Source organism: Leptinotarsa decemlineata, unplaced genomic scaffold (assembly GCF_025532065.1).
Source record: "Leptinotarsa decemlineata unplaced genomic scaffold, Ldec_3_MD MMD2_tig00026354_RagTag_RagTag, whole genome shotgun sequence".
Taxonomy (NCBI): Eukaryota; Metazoa; Arthropoda; class Insecta; order Coleoptera; family Chrysomelidae; genus Leptinotarsa; species Leptinotarsa decemlineata.
The window spans coordinates 6,188,559-6,211,341 of record NW_027412702.1 but is presented as its reverse complement, the minus strand read 5'-3'; the positions used below and the strand labels follow the sequence as shown (position 1 = coordinate 6,211,341).

Below are 22,783 nucleotides of genomic sequence, written 5' to 3'. Positions count from 1 at the left end.
TTCTATTCAATAAAAACGTTATTGTTCATATTGAAAAAAATTTAAGTAAGTGAACATAAATGAATGAAATTAACATAAAATAATGAAACTGGGTGTAATTTGAAAAATATCTGTTTTTCATATAGTATATTTCTGATAAAAAATGTAGTGAAATGTTGAAATATATCATACAAATGAATAAATACAGAGTGTTCTTTTTGGAAATGTTGAATTATATCTGTTTGAAAATGAATGAACCTTGACCGGTTTTACCGAGCAACCTATATATTGTTTCCGAACGTTGAGATTCCTGAAATTATCATAGTGATGTTGACTGACTATTCCTAAAAAAATTCACTTAATTGCTGTAGACATGGGGGTGGTGAATTAAAAAAATTGAGCGATTCAAATAATTGTTTTCCCTGATAGCAATGGACAGAGGAAGTCTTGTTGACTCACCCTGTGAGTTGATCAATAAGTATCGATACATTTTAATTATCCAACTCAAACAAAGAAGTTCTGAGTAACATTGGATTAATTAAACCATCATGAGTTTTATTCACAAAGTCATTATCAAGGAAGGTTTTATGAGTTCTGCATGAACTCTTTGTTACTTCAACTATGATTTGCCTGGTTGAAAATTTAATCAGCTTCAATGATACTCTATAAAAGTTCTATATTATTGGATCCCAAATTTGCTTAATCTTTTTTGTCGTTGTTGATCATCACATGAAAACAATGACGTCTAAACACGGCATCAAAAATAACAATTTATAACTTGTATGAGTATGGTCCATCTGAGTATGAATCAATCTTTCTTCAGTAGTCAATGATATTTGGACAGTAAAAAGTTAACGTGACACGATTTTGTGAACGTAATTCTCTCCAATGGTAAGCGCAGTGAACATAAAACACAGAAATGGAAGATAAAATAAAACTGATCACCAAGCCCAAGGGTTAGTATGATAATATTATTAGTACACATTCAATATAGTGAGCATTTTGTAGGTCACAAACTATCAATAAAATGTTAGTAAGATTAACATAAATAAACGAGAAATAATATTCAAAAATACCTGTTACTTGTACCAGCATAAGAATCTATAGCGCACTTCTGACATGCCAGCCTTCTGCAATCCATACAAACAATTTTTTGCGAACCCAGTATACCGAATCCGTCACCACATAACAAGCATTGCGACGGATTTCTGCCAAGAGCATTTCGTCTCATATTCTCCAATCTCTCTACCAATTTTCCAATCTGAAAGAATCTTTTCTTCAAATCAGTTTCTTCGTGCAATAATCTAGTATTATCTAGATTTACAGAAAATTAATTCATTTGTCAGACTTATTATGACACTTATTATCTCTTGGAAAATTCGAAATCTTCGAAAATATATTTGTATTTTGTGTTGTATAAGAAATTAGGAATGGCGGTATTGTTTTGTTTGGTTTCCGGGTTTTGCCGTGGTCTTCTTCGGTTATAATATCCAAACGTTTCAAGTGAAACTGCGGCAGTCATCTTCAGTAGCGGTATTGTTACAATAAAGAAGAATAAGCTTGTGCCTGTGACAACGACTGTTTTTCATTCATCTAGCAAGAATTATTCGAAAAGTAGCGACGGGGAATAATTGGATACACACAATATAGAATTGCAAACGTTGATGAAAGTGTGAGAAAAAATGGATGCTAAAGCATGCAGTGACAGACTACTATTATTGAACTAGGATAGTTGACAAAAAAGTCAAAAAGGTTCAACTGAGAAATCAAACTACTCAAGTCATTTCACAAACCGTTGATGGAAACACATTGTGTGAAAGTGTACATCAGTGGAAATCAAGAAAATAAATTCTCTGCAGAACGCACTAAGAATTTTAACAGAACTGTCGACATTGGGGGCCAACACTAATCAATTAGAATGTTTTGTTGAATCGAACCAAATCATTTTTCGAGTTTTTCCGTATGTCCTGCAAAATTAAAAACTGTGCAAAAAATGTGCAGTTGAGAAGATTTACGAGACTTTTGTCGAACTACTCCCTAGTAGAGATAACCTATTACGGAATCAGGGGACAGCAACTACGAAAACCAGCAACACAATTCCAAATTCAATATTGGCGAGAAATATATTGATTATGGGAGTGGTTAAGTTAGGTTAGGTCAGAAGTGAGTGGATCTATTCAACTCTCCACCGCAACCCACAAGGGTTTATTGTGGCTCACACCTATTCACACTCGACCAAATAAACCCACAGCTTCTTAACGAAGCCGATTAGTTTATATGGTGGGAGATCTTTCAGGTCAGATGGTAAGAGTGCGACTCTGCCAAACTCTGAAAACCTGATTCGGTCTCCAGCAGGGCAGGCACAAAGTATGTGTTCTGCTCTTTCATTATTATCTAAACAGAGACGTGACACACACTGTCTCCCGATAGTCCTTGTTTATGATTATTCAGACGACAGTGGCCTGTGAGAAGGCCTGTTAGACATCGTATTTCATCTCTACTGTAGTCCAGTAACTGTTTGGTATGAAGCTTCGAAGGGTGAATAAACGCTTTGGAGTGAGCCAATCCTGGAAGATTTTGCTAGATATCCATGATTCTTTTCGCCATCCAGGTGTTCAATGTTTGTTTGGCAAATCTTAAAGCAATGCCAATGATAGGTTCTGGTGCAATGAAGCTTCATGAAGCACCCTCCTTTGCAAGGAAGGCAGCACCCTCATTGCCTTCCAGGCTAGACAGGAATCCAGACCAGAGACAATTTGTTCAGTCTTCCAACTGAAGAGAGTCGTTTTTGCCAATATGTTACCAATTAAGACGTTCATCGGTAGAAGTCAACAGCTTCCAACCTTTGATGGGAGTGGACATCAATACGCTAATTGAGTCTGGGAGGAACAGCAATATTTTGGAAAGTTACACTTGGAACATAGTGAAACAAAATAAGAACGAGCTCTAAGTTTCAGGGAATGGAGTTCTCAAGATTGAATCAGGTTTCAACACTATAGCATAATTTCCAAAATTCAGTGAAGCTGTGGTATATATTTCAATTTTTGAATCGATTAAGCCTGTTTGCCAACCATGTCGAAGAAAATCAGTGAGGTTCTGGTACAAACTAATAAAGTTGGACATAATAGAATCCGTAAATGAAGCTGCAAAGTGAATTTTATTGAAGTTTGCAGATGAAAACTGTACAAAAATGACTGAAATGTGATATTCTACAAAAAAATCATCCACCTACAACGAGGACGTCAGACTAGATATCAGGAATGCTTCAAATCAATAAAAGCATCTGATGATATATTATATTACAAAAATTTATTATCAACGAAGGTCAAGAAACAATCAGCTTATCGATAACATACTCACATTTGACCAAGATCTCTACCAATATGATGAACGGGTACTAAGAACTTCGTGAGTGCTCGAAAATAATAACGTTCTCAATGAAAATAAGAAATAATTGCATTTACGAACTGAGCCGTACTACTAAAAAAGAAACCAAATCATTGGAAACTCACATTGAAGCGACAGAGACCTTCATCTACTATCATGAAGAATATCAATATCATCCTAATTCAAAATTGCCATTCATTATTATAAATTTTAACGGTAGATGTGTCTGAGATTCTCATGAAGCATTTTCGTAAATTATATAGTTTTGTGTGCAAAGTGTATATATGCTAACTGATAAATCAAGAATTATATTGATAAACTATCAACAAATACCGTCCGGAGACAAGAAGAGAAACAATTTAAGATATTCGAGGTCAGACACGAAGATATTTCAAGTAATGCAGTAATATCAACAAACCTTGACAATTTTTTCATCATATAACATTTCTGTGTAAACAGTTTTTTCACATATTTAGAATACAAAAAAATCAACTAAAATGTTCAGCTGAAGTAAATACAGAATCTGAATAACAATTGAAACATACTCTCTCTTGTTCCGAAACGTCTAGTTGCTCAGCCCTCTGTATAACATTCACTATAGCTTCCTGTTCTTCGGCAGCAAGGGGGGACGTTTTGGGAGATTTGGCATTATAACCTAGAGTTGCTGTTTTGACGCTCCAACCCGTATTTAGTCTGAAATCAATCAAGAATACAATCCAAACATATAGGGTGGTCCAACCATAATGCACGATGTTAATTGTGAGTCACACCTCAACATCAAGTTTTATGCCCAACTGAATTTGACATTCCTTTGTTTCAGTGTGTGACAAATTCAACCATGGTAAAGTACACAATTATATTTCTTCGAAAATAAGGTTGGCAAACAGTTACCGTGAATGGTGTTCGCTATCGCGAGATGATAACGGACTTCTTGTGGCCAGAAATTCAGAATATGTACCTGGACGATATGGACGCTGGCTGTGTGCCACTTGCCACACAGCGAGAAATTTAATGATCGTCTTATTTGGCTGCCACAATCATGAGATTTGACGCCGCTGGGATATTAAGAAGTAAAAGTGTTCGTCAAGAATCCAAGAACAATTGAAGAGGTGAAGGATGAGATAATTCGGCACATTAACGACATTAAACCTCGATTATGCCATCGAAGCCGTGACGAGCATTTAGCCAATATTTTGTTTCACACATAATTGGCATAGATCATTCGTTTATAATAAAAAATATTAAAATAATTTTCTGAAAACGTTTTGTTCTATTTACAATAACCATCGTGCGTTTTGGTTCGACCACCCTTTATTTTACATAAAAACACCCAAAAGTTTGGCTACCCTTCAGGAAAGTTTTTTGAAACCATCAACCTTCAAAGTGAAAAAAATTTTGAGTCTTCCAATACACGAATCGTATGTGGATGAAAAGTTTGCGTTGTTCATTGATATTTTTTGATGAACAACTAACAATGAATACTTAGTTGTGATAAGCGGTAGATAACATAAATCTTTTGAAAGTATCCACCTATTGCAACAATAAAAATTTCTTTGAGATAATGCATTATTTTGGTGAATATATGTAAACATTTTTGAAATTGGGTGAAAATTTTCCTCAAAAAGAACAAAATTCAGGCTAGTGGGCCGTGAGCGAATGGAACTTGACGTAACAAACGTTTTGTCTGCCACTGCTTACTAACTATGGCACCATCGTTGACGTTGTTTTGATGGATGAAAAAAATAAAGAATAAATTTATTTTCATTAAGTTTCTCTAAAAAAAATGGCAGTAGATAATATTGATTGGAGTCAAGCAGAAAATGGTGCGGATCATGTAATTTTACAATCAGCTGTAGATTATAATTTCCACAATAGAGTTTTTACAACAGAATATTGATATATATCAATGAAAACACTATATAACTCAGTTCAATGGCCTCCAACGGAGGATACGGCATACATATTGAAAAAGTTCATTCAAAAGTTCAACTATAGAAAAATAAAGCACTGATTCTCCACCTGAAGAATGGAGCTGACAAAAAGACATATATGTGAAATCATTATTATTATTGAAATGACACAACCTGCTGTTGTTTCCTGAAAATGTTTCTGAAAATATATATTCTTCAAATAAGAGATCGATTGAAATTTAAACTTTTACCTCAGAGGCATATTATATTCCATCATTATTATAAACACCAAGAACATATTCCACGTAGTTTACGTAAATATCTATCGTTGTTATACTATTCTGTGTAAAGAATATTTTCAAAACAAAGTCTCACAAAACGAATTCCATATAACTATCACACATAAATATGCTCAAAAGATTCCTGATTTGAAATAATATAATATCATCACAGAGTTATTTCCGAGGACTTGAAAACTATTTACAGATCAGTTGAGAGCGCTTTTCCTTTCTGTCTTTTCCATTTAGAGTACTGCATTCAATTATCTACGTGTTGCAAATCTACCCTAGCTTAATGCGACGTTTTTCAAGTGACGCAATTTCTTCGAACTCTCACACTACAGTCCCTCTCTTTCCTCAACTTTCGATTTCTTCATGTTATTTTGATGGTTCCAGCCATGATCCGCTATTACCAATTACTGTTTTTTTTCGTAGGATTTTTTTCTTGTTCTCATCAATATGCACCTTCAATAGCCTCTTAGTTTCTCCGACGTGAGAAATACTAATACTGCATTCACATAGTATCCGGTAGACGTAACTTATCCATGTTTGATGACTTGGTTATCGTAAAGTTACTACGAATGTTTTGTCAGGATCTGAAACACGTTCTGATGTTGATCCAATTCTTTCTATTCTCTCCTAAACGTAGAATGACGTTGCATTAGTTGTGACGACTTCTTATACTTCTGGAGATTTTCTGAACAATTTCTGTTCTACCAGCATCTTGCAGCTCATTTTTCAGGCGATTCAGCTCCATGTGACACAGTTCTTTGATGAAACTCCCCCCTTAGTGATCCACAGACGAATGCATGGTCAATTAGGATCTTAACAATTCCTCTTTCAGTAGAATTATCGTGGCTGAATTAGTTATTCGGGTACTGTTCCGTGTGGATACATTTTTTCCACTTGGTTTTTGGCCCTTTTCACTGTCACCTTCAGAAGAGATAATCAATTTTGAGATTCCAGCTCCTCTGTGAATTTCATGGATAGTGTCATGATTTTGAGGAGTATTCACTACTTGTGCAGTAGAGGCGATTTACATCGAATATTAACCACTGAATATTATATTGAAAAATGCCCTTGGGAAAATCATTTCTCAATGATTTTCAATTGAAACAACTGGTATAAAGATTAATTCGAAGTGTATAGAGTAGAACTTTGAAGCAATGTGTATTTATGACATATACTGTTATTGGTGGTATCAGAAGACAATCTTTCTTCAAAGGTCTGATTTGAGTATACATTACTGCAACTTTCTGCCTCATAATGGTATCCCGAAGTTTTTAGAAAAAACCTATCTTATTTGAGCAACAAGATTGAGTAACAAATTGGAAAACGGGAAAACTGGTGCCAGTTTTTTTAAGGATTGAATTCTTTTCAGTTATTGTGCTACCGATCTGAAATTGTTTCCAAATGTTTATTAGAATATGGTTCTCAGGATTTTGCTAATGTTGTCAGTCTTCTCATTGATAATGAGGAAATGGTAGGGCAATATATTGGATCATCATCATCATCATCATTATTATCATCTTCATCATCATCATCACCATTATTATCATCGTCATCATCATCATCATCAGAAATCTCATGATAGATATGATCGAAAGCACTGGCTTAATAGCTGAAGACTTCTTGTTTCTCAATATTACGTTATTTCGAAGATGGGTGACGTGAGTATGTATATATCCGGTTATATGTTGATAATAAGCTGTTCAACTTTCGAACTTTTTTTTTTAATGAAGACTGACTCACTGGATTGTATAGCAAGAGTAATTGATAGTGTTTTTTAATCAAATCAACTTTGGAGTGGGATGCAGATGTTTCGGAAAGTGAATTTGCTTTTTCTTTCGATGTTTTTACTATTGAACAATCTAGTCCTAATAATAGTTGAAGAGATGTAAAATAATTTGGACTGGTGATCATTTTATTCTTATAGAGTGGCTCGTTACCTCCTTTTGTTCCTGATTTGGATTCGTTGCTAGCAATGACAAACCTGATATTTTCATCAGCCATTGGATTTTTTGCGAAATGACAGTAGACGCGATAGCTTTACAAAGATATCTCACGACTTTTGTTGAACAATGGTTTGACATTAGAATGTCATTTCATTTAAACAAGTGTTTGTAAACCTTGTACCTACTACATAACATTTTCATATTCCTAGAGATATTTCCATTAGGTATGATTTTTTTATTCAAATATATCCATGCCACAAAGTGTTGCATTGTTTTCATTGGTGGAACAGTGACACTAGTATTTATAGACTTTTTTGAGAAAAAAGCAATTGTGGTGTAAAGGTAGACCAAAACGATAAGAAATATAAAAATTTAAAAACAACAAAATGAATCGATAAGAACGTATTCTCGAAATTAAGAAAAGTTTCAATGACATTTTGTCATTTACAGTAACAAAATAATTATCCTTCAAAACTTATCATTTCCTTACTTTATATCCCGCACAACTACAAATACTTATTTTACTAAACACATATTCAAGAGGAACAGAATTTGTTATTCTGGATTTGAAGTGTTGAAAGTGTTTTCCATATCCATATGAACCCGCTTTCGTCCAATTTCCCCCGATACGTGAGTAAAGTTACCTTTCCGAAACTTCAGCGCTTTGAAGGGTACGATCTCTATATTAAATTGCGGTCTTCTCGAAATCCATTTGGCACAAAGAGACATGTAATTGATTTAGATTAAATACTGAACGTTCTAGAATTCAAATTGTAGCTGGGAGAATCAATAGTTACTAGGCAGACTGGCGCTCCCTTAATTCATATGACTGGATAAAAGCGACGCATCTTGTTTACGATATATGAAAACGTTGAGTGTTTGCGTGGAATGAACCAGGCAAGGATTCAATTATGCTAGCATGATGGGTTTGTTAATTTGATGTAATTTGTTGAAAACAACATTTCCTTTGCATATTTTTAAGTTTCTTCCCTTCCTCGCGAATATGTTTTGCCTTCTCAACTCTTTGTTTCTTTGCACATCGAAATGCATTAAGACAGTAACAGTATCATTTTCTCTTTATTTTTGAAGTGATAACTGGGTCATCCGCTTCGTAACCTAACGTATTACACTTTCTGTAAACGCATACGTAAGCGGAAGCAGGCTCCTTCTCTCTCATCGGACAGATGCTCAGGATTTAGTGTGCGATCGACATATACTGTTGACAGTATTATAAAAATCTAACCAGCAATCACGTGATATTCCTTCATTATTATATGAAACGTGGCTTGAAAATTATGATACTAATTTCGTTTATGTACATTATATAGTAGCGATAATATATGTACATACACAAAATAAACAATAAATTATTTTATTAATAAATAACCTTCCCTTACATTATCATATTATTATACATAAAATTCGAATAATATCCCAATTTTTTCCCAAGTTTAATAATTTTAAAATTAGATAGTTCAACTTTGATTTAGTTTAAGTTATCACTTCTATCGGGCGTCCCGAGACGCACAGGTTTCATTAAACCTGCTTTTTTGTTTATTGATATGTTTAACTGTTCAGTGAAAATTTCCCATTCAATGTTGAACTGAATTCCTGTCAAGCTAGAGAAATATTTGAATCTGTAAACATATCTCACTACTGGACTACCAGATGAAAATAATACAGATAAACATTTCGATGCATTGATGAGTAGTATCACTAGTTTCTCAAGCAAATGATCTTTTACTTGACTGTTAGCCCATGTACATCAGAAAGGGAAAACTAAACTCTTTTTTTAACACGCTTCTACTGTCTTCACCTGTCTGTATGTTTGTTTGTTTGTCAGTTTGTTTGTTTGTAACTCTCCTTTTCATTTCATATTTATATCTATTTGAATGCTCGGGATCTGTATTTGACAGGGTTATCGACATTATTGCTTGATCTATTCGCGGGCAGATGGCACTGTACGAAACCTCCTTGATATAATTCGAACTCACTTTACATGTATTTCTTCATTTGAAAAAGTATTTTTTTTATCAAAACACGCGTCTGCTGCCTTATTTGTAACCCTCCTTGCCGCCTTCCTTGGGCTTGATAGCTGATTTTCAGGCTCCCTCTCCGGAATCGGAAAATATCGAAAGTCATTTTTCTAAACAGTACACGGCTGATTGCTTCCAAAGTTTAGATAAAATAAATCTAGTTTAAAAAGTCTAAAAAACACGCTTTAATAGCATACGAAACTGAAAAATGAACTAAAAATAACACGCTTTTAAAGAATATCGAACCAAAAAGTTAAAAATATTTTTTTAATTAGCTCAAAACAATAACGTGAAGAAAGCGTGAGCGCTTTGTGGCACATTTTTGTATATCACACGCTCGTCGCGTGATTTTTAGTTTTTGCAAACTATATTTATTCCGAATCCAGTCGTGACTCTATTGGACTAAACTCTTGCATCACATATCGCAGGGCGTGAGAACCCTCCGATCCCTCGGAATATAGGTCGAATGCAAGCTAGTGGGACACAAACCGATTCTTAAAACATTTCGACTCCCATTTTGGAGCCCTTTTCAAGAAATTGATGTGGCTTGACACCGAGACCTCAATCTGCCTACTCCCCAGGTCTCGTCATGTGTTCTTTCTAAGGTATCAATCTGCCTACTCCCTTTATCGAACTGAGATTCGGGTGATTACCACCATAAATTAAGGTTTTCCAGGTAGTTGAAAGTTTCTCTCCGTCATCACGTTCGTTCAGGCAGGAAGGTCTCTTTTCGATTTCAAAGTCCTCGCGAGCCTGTAGTGTTTTCGCTGTATCGATGGTCTTAGTATTCGCATAGTCTTAGTCTACGTTGTGTCCTGTCGCTTGATGTTTGGACAGGGTTGAGAATGGGTCTGACTTTCAGTAAGTTGATGTTCGTATACTCTATTTGTCATACATCTGTTGGTCTGGCCTACATAAGTTCTGTCACAATCGGAGCATGAGAATGAGACCTTAGAGAAAACTCATGACGAAACCTGGGGAGTAGGTAGTCTGAGGCCCTGGCGTCAAGTCACATCAGTTTCTTGAAAAATGCTCCAAAATGGGAGCTGAAACATAGAACTCAAAACTCCAGACGCGGTTCGAATCGAACTCAACGAAAACATACTACTGACCAGTACAAACTATCAAGCATACGAGTATGAATAATTCCGCCTCCATTTCAAATTACAAAAAAATGAAACTTAGAAAAAGTAATCAATATCTGAGCTGTTTATGAGGACTTTGGAAGAAAAGACTTCGTTGATTCGCCAGTAACTTCGCTTTAGATGAAAATTATTGAATAACCTTCCAACAATCTCCGTTATCATATACTTTCTCATTACATACCCGTCAGAACTGTTCATCTGATTTTGACAAACCTAGATTCATGTTGTATTTTGGAAATGTGATATTTAATATTAGATATTGTTTTTGAGAAGAAATCACGCTTCTCGCTCTGATAGTTCAGATCATTATCTACCTAGGGATAGAACATCGAAAAGCGATTTACGTCTAATCAACTGGCAGTTCATTTTGTGGGGGCTCTCGTTACCGATTTAATGATGACAAAGTTCCGTCTGTGGAGTTTGCATTCGATAAATTGAAATGAAATATTTGCAAAGTGATGCGAATCCACCCCAGAGATGCTTAGTATCTATTACGAGTTGAGAAAACTCGGAACTGTTATCCATATAGATCAAACTTTTATCAAAATACTTCCAACTGTTAGAATACCACCACTCATAAATTACATGTCTAAAAACGACTTTATAAAAGTTTTTCAGTGGATGCAAATAAAAGTGCTTGAAAATCGATTTAAAAGCCAACGTAGCTGCTGGCGAAATTTCACTGCAAACTAAAACAAGCTTAGATGCCCCCTTCACTCTTCATGGCCTACAATTTTTCGTTTTTGAAAGTATGTCACTCTTACGAAACTTTCTCTAATTCATTAAGAAATTCAAACATGTATATTTATTTCATTCAGCAGAAGCTAGAGCTATCCACCTATAAATATTTTCGATATTTGACTGATGAATTCTGATTTTCATGAGGAATTTGACATCATAGGCGTGGGTTCTACATAGGCGTACATATGATGATTCAAATGACAGTAACCTGTAAGAAGGCCTGTTAAACATTGTAGTATATCTCTCCTGCAGTTCAACAACTGTTTGGTATCAAGCTTCGAAGGATGAGTATACGCTTTGGAGTCAGCCAATCCTGGAAGATTCTGCCAGAAGTCCATAAATATGCTTGCCATTCAATCTTCTTTAATCAAAGCCCAAAGCGATGCCAATGACAGGTTCTGGTTCGATAAAGCTGCTTACATCACCCTCCTTTGCAAGGGAGTCGGTAGCATCATTGCCTTCCAGGCCAGTATGATCAGGAATCCCGACCAGAGACAATCTATCAAGTCTTTCAATCGAGGATAGTCGTTTTTGGCAATTTGCTACGAATTTAGACGACGTTGCTCGGTAGGAGCCAAGAGCTTTCAACGCCGCTTGACTGTCCGAGAATATTTTCATTGACTTGTATAAGTATATGAGGTTGGGTTCTTCCAATCTCTACGCACCAAATTCAATATCGTAAATTTCCGCCAAATATTCCGCTTGAAATACAGTCGCATAGGTTCCTAGGCAGGTTGATATCCCTATCCTAGGTCTGCGATTGAAAACACCCGCACCAGAACCGGAAGGTGTTTTTGATCCAACCAACAACTATCTGCTCTTAATATTTCCTTCTCCCGGAAGATCCAGTCCTTTCTACTCGAGAACAGTACTTTATAAGACAGTTCGTAGTTGACAGTTGGAGGCATAACGTCAAAGGTCATTTTCCAGAATGTTGTGACTTCCAGTGTCAACCAACAGTCTGTTGCACTCTGCATCAAATTGATTTGTGCAATTGATAACGTGCACAAGTCTATATGCATCATGGACACAAATCTTTCAATGCAATGTTTTTGACAATATTCATCAGGTTTCTATCAAATGTCAATTAATTAAAATCTTTGAATTGTTTGAGTTAATGTCATTCACAGTTATACAAGTTACACTTTCTATTGAACTGTTAATTTCTGAATGAAACCTTTTATCAATTAAAATCACTTCCTTCTCTCTCTGCAATTTGATACTATGGGTATCCTATTTTGTTCTAAAATTTCAGGTTTTCTGAATGAACATCGAAACAAATTTAGCTGCTGATCAAGTAACCTTGTTACTTGATTCCGTTGCTCTCTCAGGTTTGCGGGAAGATGATTGAAAAACTTTATACCTCAGCAGCATATGAATTTAGTGATCTTGTATGATATTATTTTAAACCACATAATATAAGTTTTGGGGTTCCAGCATTTCCTCTCATTGACAGGGGAGATCGCTTCTGATAAAAAGTGATATTCCAAAGTTACGTATGAATCGGGAGTGGAAATCATAGCCGGGATATAGAAAATTGACGGGATTTGTGGAAGCACTGACTTTGGTTTCTGTGAGTGTAAGAATATGAGTACTATTTGATTGCAGATGTTGGTGTACTGAGGTCATATTTGAGTTGAGTCCAGTGATGTTGCAGAAATCGATTTTGAAGTTGCTAGTGGGCCTCTTAGCAAATGCTATTTCCATGTGTACTGATGTTAGAAAGACCCTGCTGAGTGTCAGAAATAGTGGTTTTCGAATAACTTCTGCAAGATTATGCCCTCGAATCAGTCTCAACCCGGAGATAAAATTGGGAAGCTATTTCATTTCCGGAGTATTTTGACCCTTTCCCACCCTTGAAACCGGAAACAGCGGCACAGCAACGAAACGTTAGCCCGAAAGCAATTTCATGCTGTCTGAGCCGTTGCAATGGTATATCGCTGGACGATACCGGTAGGGACCAGCATCTACCATATAAGTAAACTTTCGAATTAGAAATTGAAACATCGATAACTGTTTACATTATCTATTTTACTTTCTTCAAACAAAAATGGCTAAAAAGTATAATTGCACTATACAACTACTTCTGCGTCAATCTAATCAGTTCGTCAAACTTTGAAATATCCTGCTAGCAATTGTCAGATCTTAAGAAACACATAATCGAAGCTCTCCACACGCATTAACATTGTTTTCCCATAAACGCTATTACATCAATGAGAATGCCGCAAACCATTCCTCCACAATAACGAAGCAGAGATATATTGTGTACTTACTTTGCTCTCAATGCTAATTGTCTATCGTTCGGGCAGACAAACCTGTTGCCTCTCTCGCCTGCTCCGTAATCTACCATAATGCGACAACCGTGGAAATCGCTTTGTTTTTATTACCAGTCAGCTTTCGTCCTACTTCAGCTCCACCGATATTTGTGGAATCCGTGACCCGCACCTGCAAATGAAAGCTTTAGAGAACAAAGGTAAAAACGAAGGGTATTTCTGAAATAATTCAGTCGTGTAATATGTTTTGAGCTTTAAAGCTTTGGAAGGGTAGCTTTGAGTTACATACGGAAAAATACTCAACGAGTAGATACGTCTCTATAAAGCCTCAAGCGTATGGAAAAATATTTCTCCGGAATAATAAATATTGATGTGAGCATATTTAGTTATTCAGTATGATTTCTAAAACTGGTTTTTTATCCGATGCATTAATTTCCTGCGTGTTCCTTTTTTCATGAAATGAATTTCACATATCTATTATAACTTCACTAACCAGTTTACGATGAATCCGATAAAATTTATACATGGTGATAAAAGAAACAGTGACCGGAGTTGACAAGTGATACAGTGACATCATTGTCAAAACAAAATATTTCTTAAATTTATTTGCCATAAATACTAACAAATTATCAATGTCATATCACACTACCACCCACAAAGATAATCAGTAATTAATTGTCGAAAGACGTACTCTAAAAGTTCTAAATTGAAACTGTTGTCATTTATATAACCTCAATAGCCCCCACTACCAGTAGACAGCTATCAAGAATTCATCAGATTCATCGGCTCTAGTTTCGATGTAGTTAATATAATTCATCAATGTAACTCGATGATAATAAACGAAAATTCGTCGGTAGAAAGCCGGTGAAAAAAGAAACAGTCCGATTGGATTCCAATTACATCGGTGAGTTAACCGATGAAGGAAGAAACACGCATTATTATTCATATTTTGATACACTAGTACATTGCCAACGATTTCAGAAAGAAAAACTCAGAGTAGGTCTTTATCGGACTTTGGAAAAGCCACTATACCAAATAGCATGGTCTTGACTCTAATTTCAGTTCAATTCATCAAAACCTGCAAAAAAGTGATAGTCATATAATTCAACCTACTCAAACAAACGTGAAAGATTCACAAGTAATGAAAAAACCATTTACATCAAACAATATGAATAAAATACAGTATTTGTTACAAATATGAAGAAATACCCCAATTAAAACGAAATTGCTCAAACTGCAAAGTTCAGTTGCAAAAATTGTTACAAATTAAAACGTTATGGCTCCGTTCGTGTACATTATTCGTGAAAGAAAACAATACAACCAACATCGTACACCGAAAGAATCATATGTGAGATTATTATATAGGTTTTTAAATTGGTGATGCTGAACACATTGGTGTTACACAAAGTACCGTTTTGGAAGTGTGATCCACGGTCCACGGAAGTGTGGTCCACGGAAGTGTGGTCCACGGAAGTGTGGTCCACGTTGATACACTCGTAATCCTATACTCTTCTTTGGATGAATAATTCTTGAATGGGAAAATTATTATGGATAAAATTAGTGTCGAAGCTGGCGAATAGATCAAATTTTCCAGTTCGGAATACGAATTAAACTGAAGGGCTCAAACTGAATGACAGTTTGACCCTGTATATATACAATGGCCGGGTTCAACCCTCGATAACAGAATATGAAAGTATTCAAGAAATACTTTATTGTGAGACTTTCACTGAACAGTTCAACAAAACCGCAACACGTGTTTTGTTGAACGCTATACTCATCACGCATCACTTATAGAATATGAAAGGATTCTAAAGTGTACAACATCAGAATGCAGTTACAGTGGAGCTATACTACTACTAGAAGTTACGGCATACTACTACATCAGTTACGGCTGATGATTTCCCACAAAATTCCACATAATGAACAGGAAAGACGATTCAGTAGACTATAATTGAGCGTTTGGTAGAAAATCAACGTTTTCTTGGTCAGTTGAACGTTTGTAAATACTTCAATAAAAAGTGTATATCAAGTTGGAAAGTGCAACCGAATTAATTTTATGTATTTGATATGATTTTACCAAATATTTGAAAGATCCAGACTTTCAAGACAACAGAGTGATAGAAAACGATAAACAAATGCTGAAAATGTTGATAGTGACGATGGAGATGAAGATAATGATACTAGAACAAGGGGTATTCGAAAAAGAAGGGAGACTGGAAGAATCACAGTTAGAAAGTTGAATTTATTTCAATTTGGTTTATTCTTTATGGCAAACATAAATATGTACACACCAACAATGAAATGTTATTCACCAATTGGACCCAAAATTTAATAGAGAGACATTTAGTTTTCCAATGGTTCGTGGTGGTGGTGGAAATGGCGACGACCGTAGTCTTTTTGGTGGTGGTGAATGCGCCCTTGTTCTGAAAGAAGCAGCGGTACCGGCGGTTAATGTCATAATTGTAACTCTTGTACAACAATTCATTCATATGATTACATTCCTGGAATTTTCACTAAAACTGGATTTTCTTCACTCTCTAGCAGTTTATATAGAATCTTTTTCCATTTATCTGAATTAATTTTCACTTATTTCCTTCTTTTACATCGCCTTTTTCAACTTAGTGTTTATATTGGTTATATTTTTTTTCAAGTTGTTTTCAATTATTGATGTGATACTTTTTCCGAATATATGTCAATACTGTCAATATTTTCAGCGACGGTACTTGATATTTTTATAATACGATTTTATAAGTTGCCAAAATATTCAAGAAATTTAATTTTCTTTTCAAATTTCGATTTCAGCTTCGATTCTAACTTGGTGAAATATATGTCTATTCCAAAAAAAGTCAAGAAACAGTTCACGCTCTTTCATTACGCCTTTCCTAATCCCGATTGAGACGTTATTTCAAAATGTCTATCTCTGTCCAGAATCATCTCTCTAGTTGACGGGAGTGCTTACTATCACTTCAAAATGTAGTTTTAAATTATAACACAAAAGTTTATAAAATTACGATAGTAACATTGTTAGCAGCTTACAAGCTGAAAAGCTGAATGCTGAATGACAAGGTAAAACTTTGTATTGGTATCAACAAAACTTTACATGGAATCGTGAACTACACTTCCAAAATCTACAAGTATCAAATAATTATTATTAGTCGGCTGCGTATTATTCATACTGAATTTTCACACTTCTACTTTGTCTTTCAAAGTGAAAAATTCATTTGTCGTTTCTACTGCTGAAGGTTGGCGTTCGTAGAGGCGACAGCTAGTTAACGTAAAACCAGATTTTAATAGATGAAGAGGCCAGGGGAAAAAAGTTAACGTTCATTATTATTAGATTTTGGAATTGAGGTTATTTTCTGTATATTATAACGCATAAAATCTTATAGCGTAGTCGTTGTAAGCAAGAAATATGAGGGTACAAAGGCATTGCAGTTCAAAGTTCAGTTGGTTTGGGGAAGAAAGATGAATGTACCAGCTAATGGGAGAAAAAAGATGGAGTGTAAGTTGGCGGCCATGATTCACTGTTTCGGCTTTTTTTGTATAGCCTATTCTTATTTTTGGATAGGCCTATCGGTTATGTTTCAAAATTTATAATTAATTTTGCCTAAATAATTCTTATTAAGCAGATAGATTACTATCTCTGTCAGGTATAACACATATTATAAAATTTTTTTAGTTTATGTAGAATAAAGGCTTTATTACTAATATTATATCCGTTATTCTACATTTTCAGGGCCTAATTCCATTTTTAGATGTTTTTGAACTCAAATACTTATTATTGTGTTGTTTCAAATTATTATATTAAAAAACTTTTTTGTTTTCGATGGTTGTACAAGTTGAGTTATATGTGCATTGCAACATAATGTGAACAAAAATATTGTAGTTTTATTGTGCAATTTACTATGAGCCTTGAAAAATTAAATTTACATTTTTTCAAAATGAAACGTCTTCAGATGTTTTCAACCACTTTTTTTTTACAAAAAACGGATACTTGATGAGAAATAGAAGACAACCATTACCTAACATGAATATTATGGAATGAAAAATATTTATCACTACCAAGGATAAAAATACATTCATTTTCACAAAATAATAAAATTCTAGTTATTTATCAACCTTTTATGGGTTTTTTCATCTTCCAAAATCTGAAATATATGAAAAAAAATGTATATCCTCATATCTGGGGAGGATTATAGTTAAAAGAACTCATTATACAAATATCGGAGAACACCTTGTATTATTCAACGAAAGTCATTTTTGTGGAGGAAAATCAGTTTTTCATCAACCTATTTTGGGTATTTGTTACCTTCCACAATCTGAAAAATATAAAAATTATATTGGAAAACTTTATACAAGTGTAGAAAGGGCAAACTTTTAAGTTTACACCGATAAGTTACTGCGTAAAATCAAAGTATGTTTTACAAAGAAAAATGTTCTATTTATCAGTAACTTGTCGTATTTAACAATTTTGCCTATCAAAAAAATTGCTAAGAAATAATACAATACTTATCTATCCGTCTTTAGAAATGGACAAAAAAATTTGGGTAACAAATACCCAAAACAGGTTGATGAAAAACCCTGTATTACATCGAATGTTTCAGAGGTCAATCAACAATATGAACATATTTTACATTACAAAACTCCATTGACATATATCGGGAACGAACCAAAGAAAAAGATGCAAGTATCATTATATTTTTTTCCAATTCTGAAAACGAAGACAGATTTTAGCCTCCGAAACGATAGGATAAGTATATGTACAGTTCCTTAACTATTTTTTTTCAATAGTCAGAATCAATGAATACGACCAAGTTATTGATGAATAGAATATTTTTTTCAAAACCCAAAAAGAGGTCGATCAAAAACTTTGATTTCCTTGACAAAAAATTACTTCCTTTCAATGAAATTCCATCATCAACACTCGTAAAAATGTATTATTCGGTACTTCCATATGTATGTGAAGAATATGTTGAATGGCTATGACTCATGGGTGTATACACAATTTTACTTTGAATCCTTTTTTTCTGATATGAGTAATCATTGTAGGAACTACAGGGATAATCGAAATACGAATTTATTTTTTTGTAATCACTCGTAAAAGCAAAAGAAATTAACTCAATAATTTTACCATGAACACAAATATCGAAAAACAATTCTACGTAATTTTTCAATATTTGATTTATCGTATTTCAATTTATGATAACTTCAATCTACGTCAACCTACGTCCAACAAATTCATATTGTAAATGATACTCTAATGATCAATAGGTTGTTATTTCTGACATCAAAAAACTGTTATTCTACAAACCTACAGTTTGACATTATCACGAGTAGTGAAGGAACATATTATATTCACAGTTGATTTGGAAATATCGTTCATGCTGAAAGTTTATTGTCGAACAATCATTAGGCTGAACTGAATCCTTTTTCCTTCATTCAATTCAAAAACTCACATTACAAGTACTTTTTGACAATTGCTAGTATTGCTAGTATTAAATATAAATTGACCAACATATTACCGTATACTGTACAGCAGCTGAATAATATCTGATATAGTTCACAGTTCCTCTTAAAAGAGCGTCTTTGTAATCAGCCAGACTGGCTGGAAAACGAGTATCCAGAATGAAAGAAATAGATATTACTACACAACGAATAACAAGCATGTCCTTGTATCTATTTGAAAACGTAAACTTGAAATCTAAAAGATTAGATAGAGTACATTTTCTAGAGTACATTTTTGTATTGTATTCAACAAGAAATTTGTAATCTGTCTAACCTGATCATAACGACAAAAATTATGAAGAAGAGTATCGAGATTCATGTTGCAGATTGAACATTTGTCAGTAAGATATTTTCCTAGTTTAAATTTTTTTCCAGTGGATATGCATCATGAGTTCGAAGGTAAATTTAACTTTTATGCTGATGGTTGAGAATAGATTATTATTGACGTTTTTGAATATTAGATTCCACTTTTTGTAATATCATTGCGTAATAAAAATATTTGGAGGCCATACTTTGAACAGTTATGATTTTTGTATCAATATAGACAGCCTCAGTGAATAATCTTCTCAATTGAGGAAATTAATGTAGATAGCGGTTTGAAAATGGTGGATTGTTAATATCATTCAATAAGAAATCGTATAAATTCAATTCGTTTCGAGAATCTTCATTCAGCCGATTCATCAAAAGTGTGTTAGTGTTCATCCATGGATCTTGCATCGACAAACCTCCCAGGTATTTGGGAAGTATGATCCTAGTAACCCTTAGAGGTGAGTGATTTCCGAAAAATCAACCACAAGTTGAGGATAACCTTTTTGGCAACCAATTTTGGTATGGATAGTATTTGATCCAAAAACCATGCCTTCTACAGAGCATTACAGTTTATGAATCGAACTCGTTGAAGTAGACTTAGATTACGACATTTGTTCGATAAAACTTTGGCCTGTATCTTATTAAATTTGGTGCCAATTTTTTCGATATTCTGTAATCAAGAAATCTTCAAATTTTTTTCTCAAACATGTTTTCATTGAATTGGGGTTTGTTCAGAAGTTCCTCAATATTTGACACATAAATAGTTATTTTCTAGAAGAATATAAATTTTTATGGCCGGAGATAACTGTGAAAGCTACTTTCCAGATTTTTTGGCCGTGATCTGCAGTGGCCTGACGTTTCGTCTACTACTATGGTAGATATTATCAAAGACGATGTGGTAACGGTGGCAGTTCCCAAGTTAGTGCCCGAGTTGTTGTTCCCGTTGTTCCTAACGCCGAGTTTCTGCGTTGGAAACAACGTCATATCAATATCAAACTCGAATTGAAGGGGTTATATTTCTAGGAGTGATTCATTTTTGGGAAAGAAAGTTTTTGGCTTTCTACTACTCCATCTTGATACAAAAAAAAGATGGGGGAATCTTCCAAAGAAAGAAAGGAAGTAATGAATTTGAAAATAAGTAACTCTATAAATGGATGTGTAGATCATGCAAAGAAATAACTTTCAGACATAAACTGAAAGAAAGTCCTCCTGAAACAGCTACTTTCATATACTCATTGAATTAAACGAAAGAAAAAAATTCTTTCGAAACAAACACTTCTATATGAACACTGAATTATACAGAAAATACTTTTCTCTACTCAGTTTGTATTTCAAACATTCGTTGTGGAATAAAATCAGATATCATTCACATGAGTTCTACTTTAAATGAATGGTAACAAATTGCACTTACATGGAACACTGCCATCCTCACTGGTATACATCGATGTTACGCCGTAAGATACTTGCTCTAAGGTTCTTCATTACCAAATTGGATAACATTATAGAAAATACACACAATTTATTCATGAATTACGATTTTTAATGTTACAGAATAAGCTTGATCTGCTTATGTCATCGATGACATCGTAATGACATTCATTCACCTATTGGATTTAATGCCAGCCAAGAGGAATCTTATTTGAATTGAATGGGTTATATTTTTAGGAGTGATTAATTTTTGGGAAAGAGTTACTTATTTTCAAATTGATTACTTCCTTCCTTTCTTTGGAAGATTCCCTCATCTTTTTTTGTATCAAGATGGAGTAGTAGAAAGCCAAAAACTTTCTTTCAATAGTATAAACAATTCTGTCATTACTTCAGAATATTTTTTTGATTTTAAATAATATGACAAAAAAAAACTTAAAAATTGGGGATATTTTTTGAAACTTTCGAGAAAAAAAACTCACTGATTTATTTATAAATAACTCACCAAAATCTTCCACAAACTTCTGTATAAAGTTTTGATACGATATATAAACGTTCGGGAAAATGCACCGACAGCGTGATAATTCAGAACGTTATTCGCACACGACTTCGATGAGTGAAAGTTGAAAACAAACTGACGCCTGTTGAATATTCTTATCGAGGCGTCGAGACGACGTGACGTCATTTGATCGATATCGCCACGGTCGGAGAATGAGCAAGGAAATGAGGGTAACCTTCCTATTCTCTATGGTGGCATTTGTTTTCGTCGTATCGAGAGAAAATGCAGGGAGGTTGAATACAAATTCAGTTGGATGCTATCGTATTTTTAGAGATATATCAAATTGACATTTTGACAAGTGTTTGTAATCATAGCAGAATGTCAAGCTACTTTTAGTGTAAAAGGCATATACTCCTATATAAATCAGTAATCAAAATACTTATTTTTGATATCATTCGCGTATTCAGGTGAATCTGTTTAAAAAAAATATGTTTTTCCGTTAACCAGCTGTCGCACCCCTACGAACGACAACCCTCAGAAGTCGAAACTTGTGCGAGCTAAGGATTAACGAGGTCTTGCCTTTTAAAGTGTGATTCCTAACACGGGTTGGACGATAGCAAGTGAAGATCGATCGTTCAGACTAGGGCTTAAACCACCGACCAACACAGCAGTCAATTCGAGTGAGTGAACAAAGCACCCACGCCGAACCGCTTGGCTACCGACCGACCGATCGGTAGCCAAGCGGTATTCCATTGAGTGCTTCTTATCTTCAAATTTAAATAAAACAAAATGTGCATGTGAGATTTCATCAAAATTTTTTATTCGTTTTGGAGATCTATCGATGTTATTATGTGTAAATAATAACATTGTTGAAATGTCCGCCACGGCTACTCTGGGTGGTGCGCATCCGTCCAGATGTTTATGACTGGCGCATATATCAGACTGAATTTGACTAATTTCATTGGTTATAGACCAGTGGTTTCCTTTGTCACTGCACCATCAGAAAGGCTATTCAATATAATCTACAACCATTGTAACTTCCAACCAAAATTCAGCCTACGGAATTCATATGACTCTCAATAAATAAAATAGAGAACATACCGCTACCAGACAACGCGAAACTACTATCCTGCTGATACTATTACTTCGGTATTAGAATTATCAGATAAAAATAGAATGAACCCAGTCATAAAACAAGAAATAATTGACCTTCTGTCGTTATGTCTCAAACAAAATTATTTTCAATTTAACAACAATATTTATTCCTCCTCAAAAGGTTCAATTATGGGAAATCCATTAAGCCCCTTATTTGCAGAAATTTTCATGGATAATCTAGAGAAG

The 22,783-nt window shown here is 34.5% G+C and overlaps 1 protein-coding gene across 2 annotated transcripts in view; it reads right to left on the bottom strand.

Moving 5' to 3' along the window:
* Rph (Rabphilin) overlaps positions 1 to 21,586 on the bottom strand; it is a 44,658-nt gene extending 23,072 nt beyond the window's left edge. For both annotated transcript variants that reach the window (XM_074184119.1, XM_074184120.1), the window contains exons 1-4: positions 21,449 to 21,586; positions 13,705 to 13,876; positions 3,912 to 4,059; positions 1,056 to 1,240 (exon numbers count right to left, since the gene is read on the bottom strand). In XM_074184119.1, coding sequence (XP_074040220.1) covers positions 1,056 to 1,240; positions 3,912 to 4,059; positions 13,705 to 13,781 — 410 coding nt within the window. In that variant the 5' untranslated portion in view covers positions 13,782 to 13,876; positions 21,449 to 21,586. The remainder of the gene's footprint in view (positions 1 to 1,055; positions 1,241 to 3,911; positions 4,060 to 13,704; positions 13,877 to 21,448) is intronic.
* Positions 21,587 to 22,783: the final 1,197 nt, after the last annotated feature.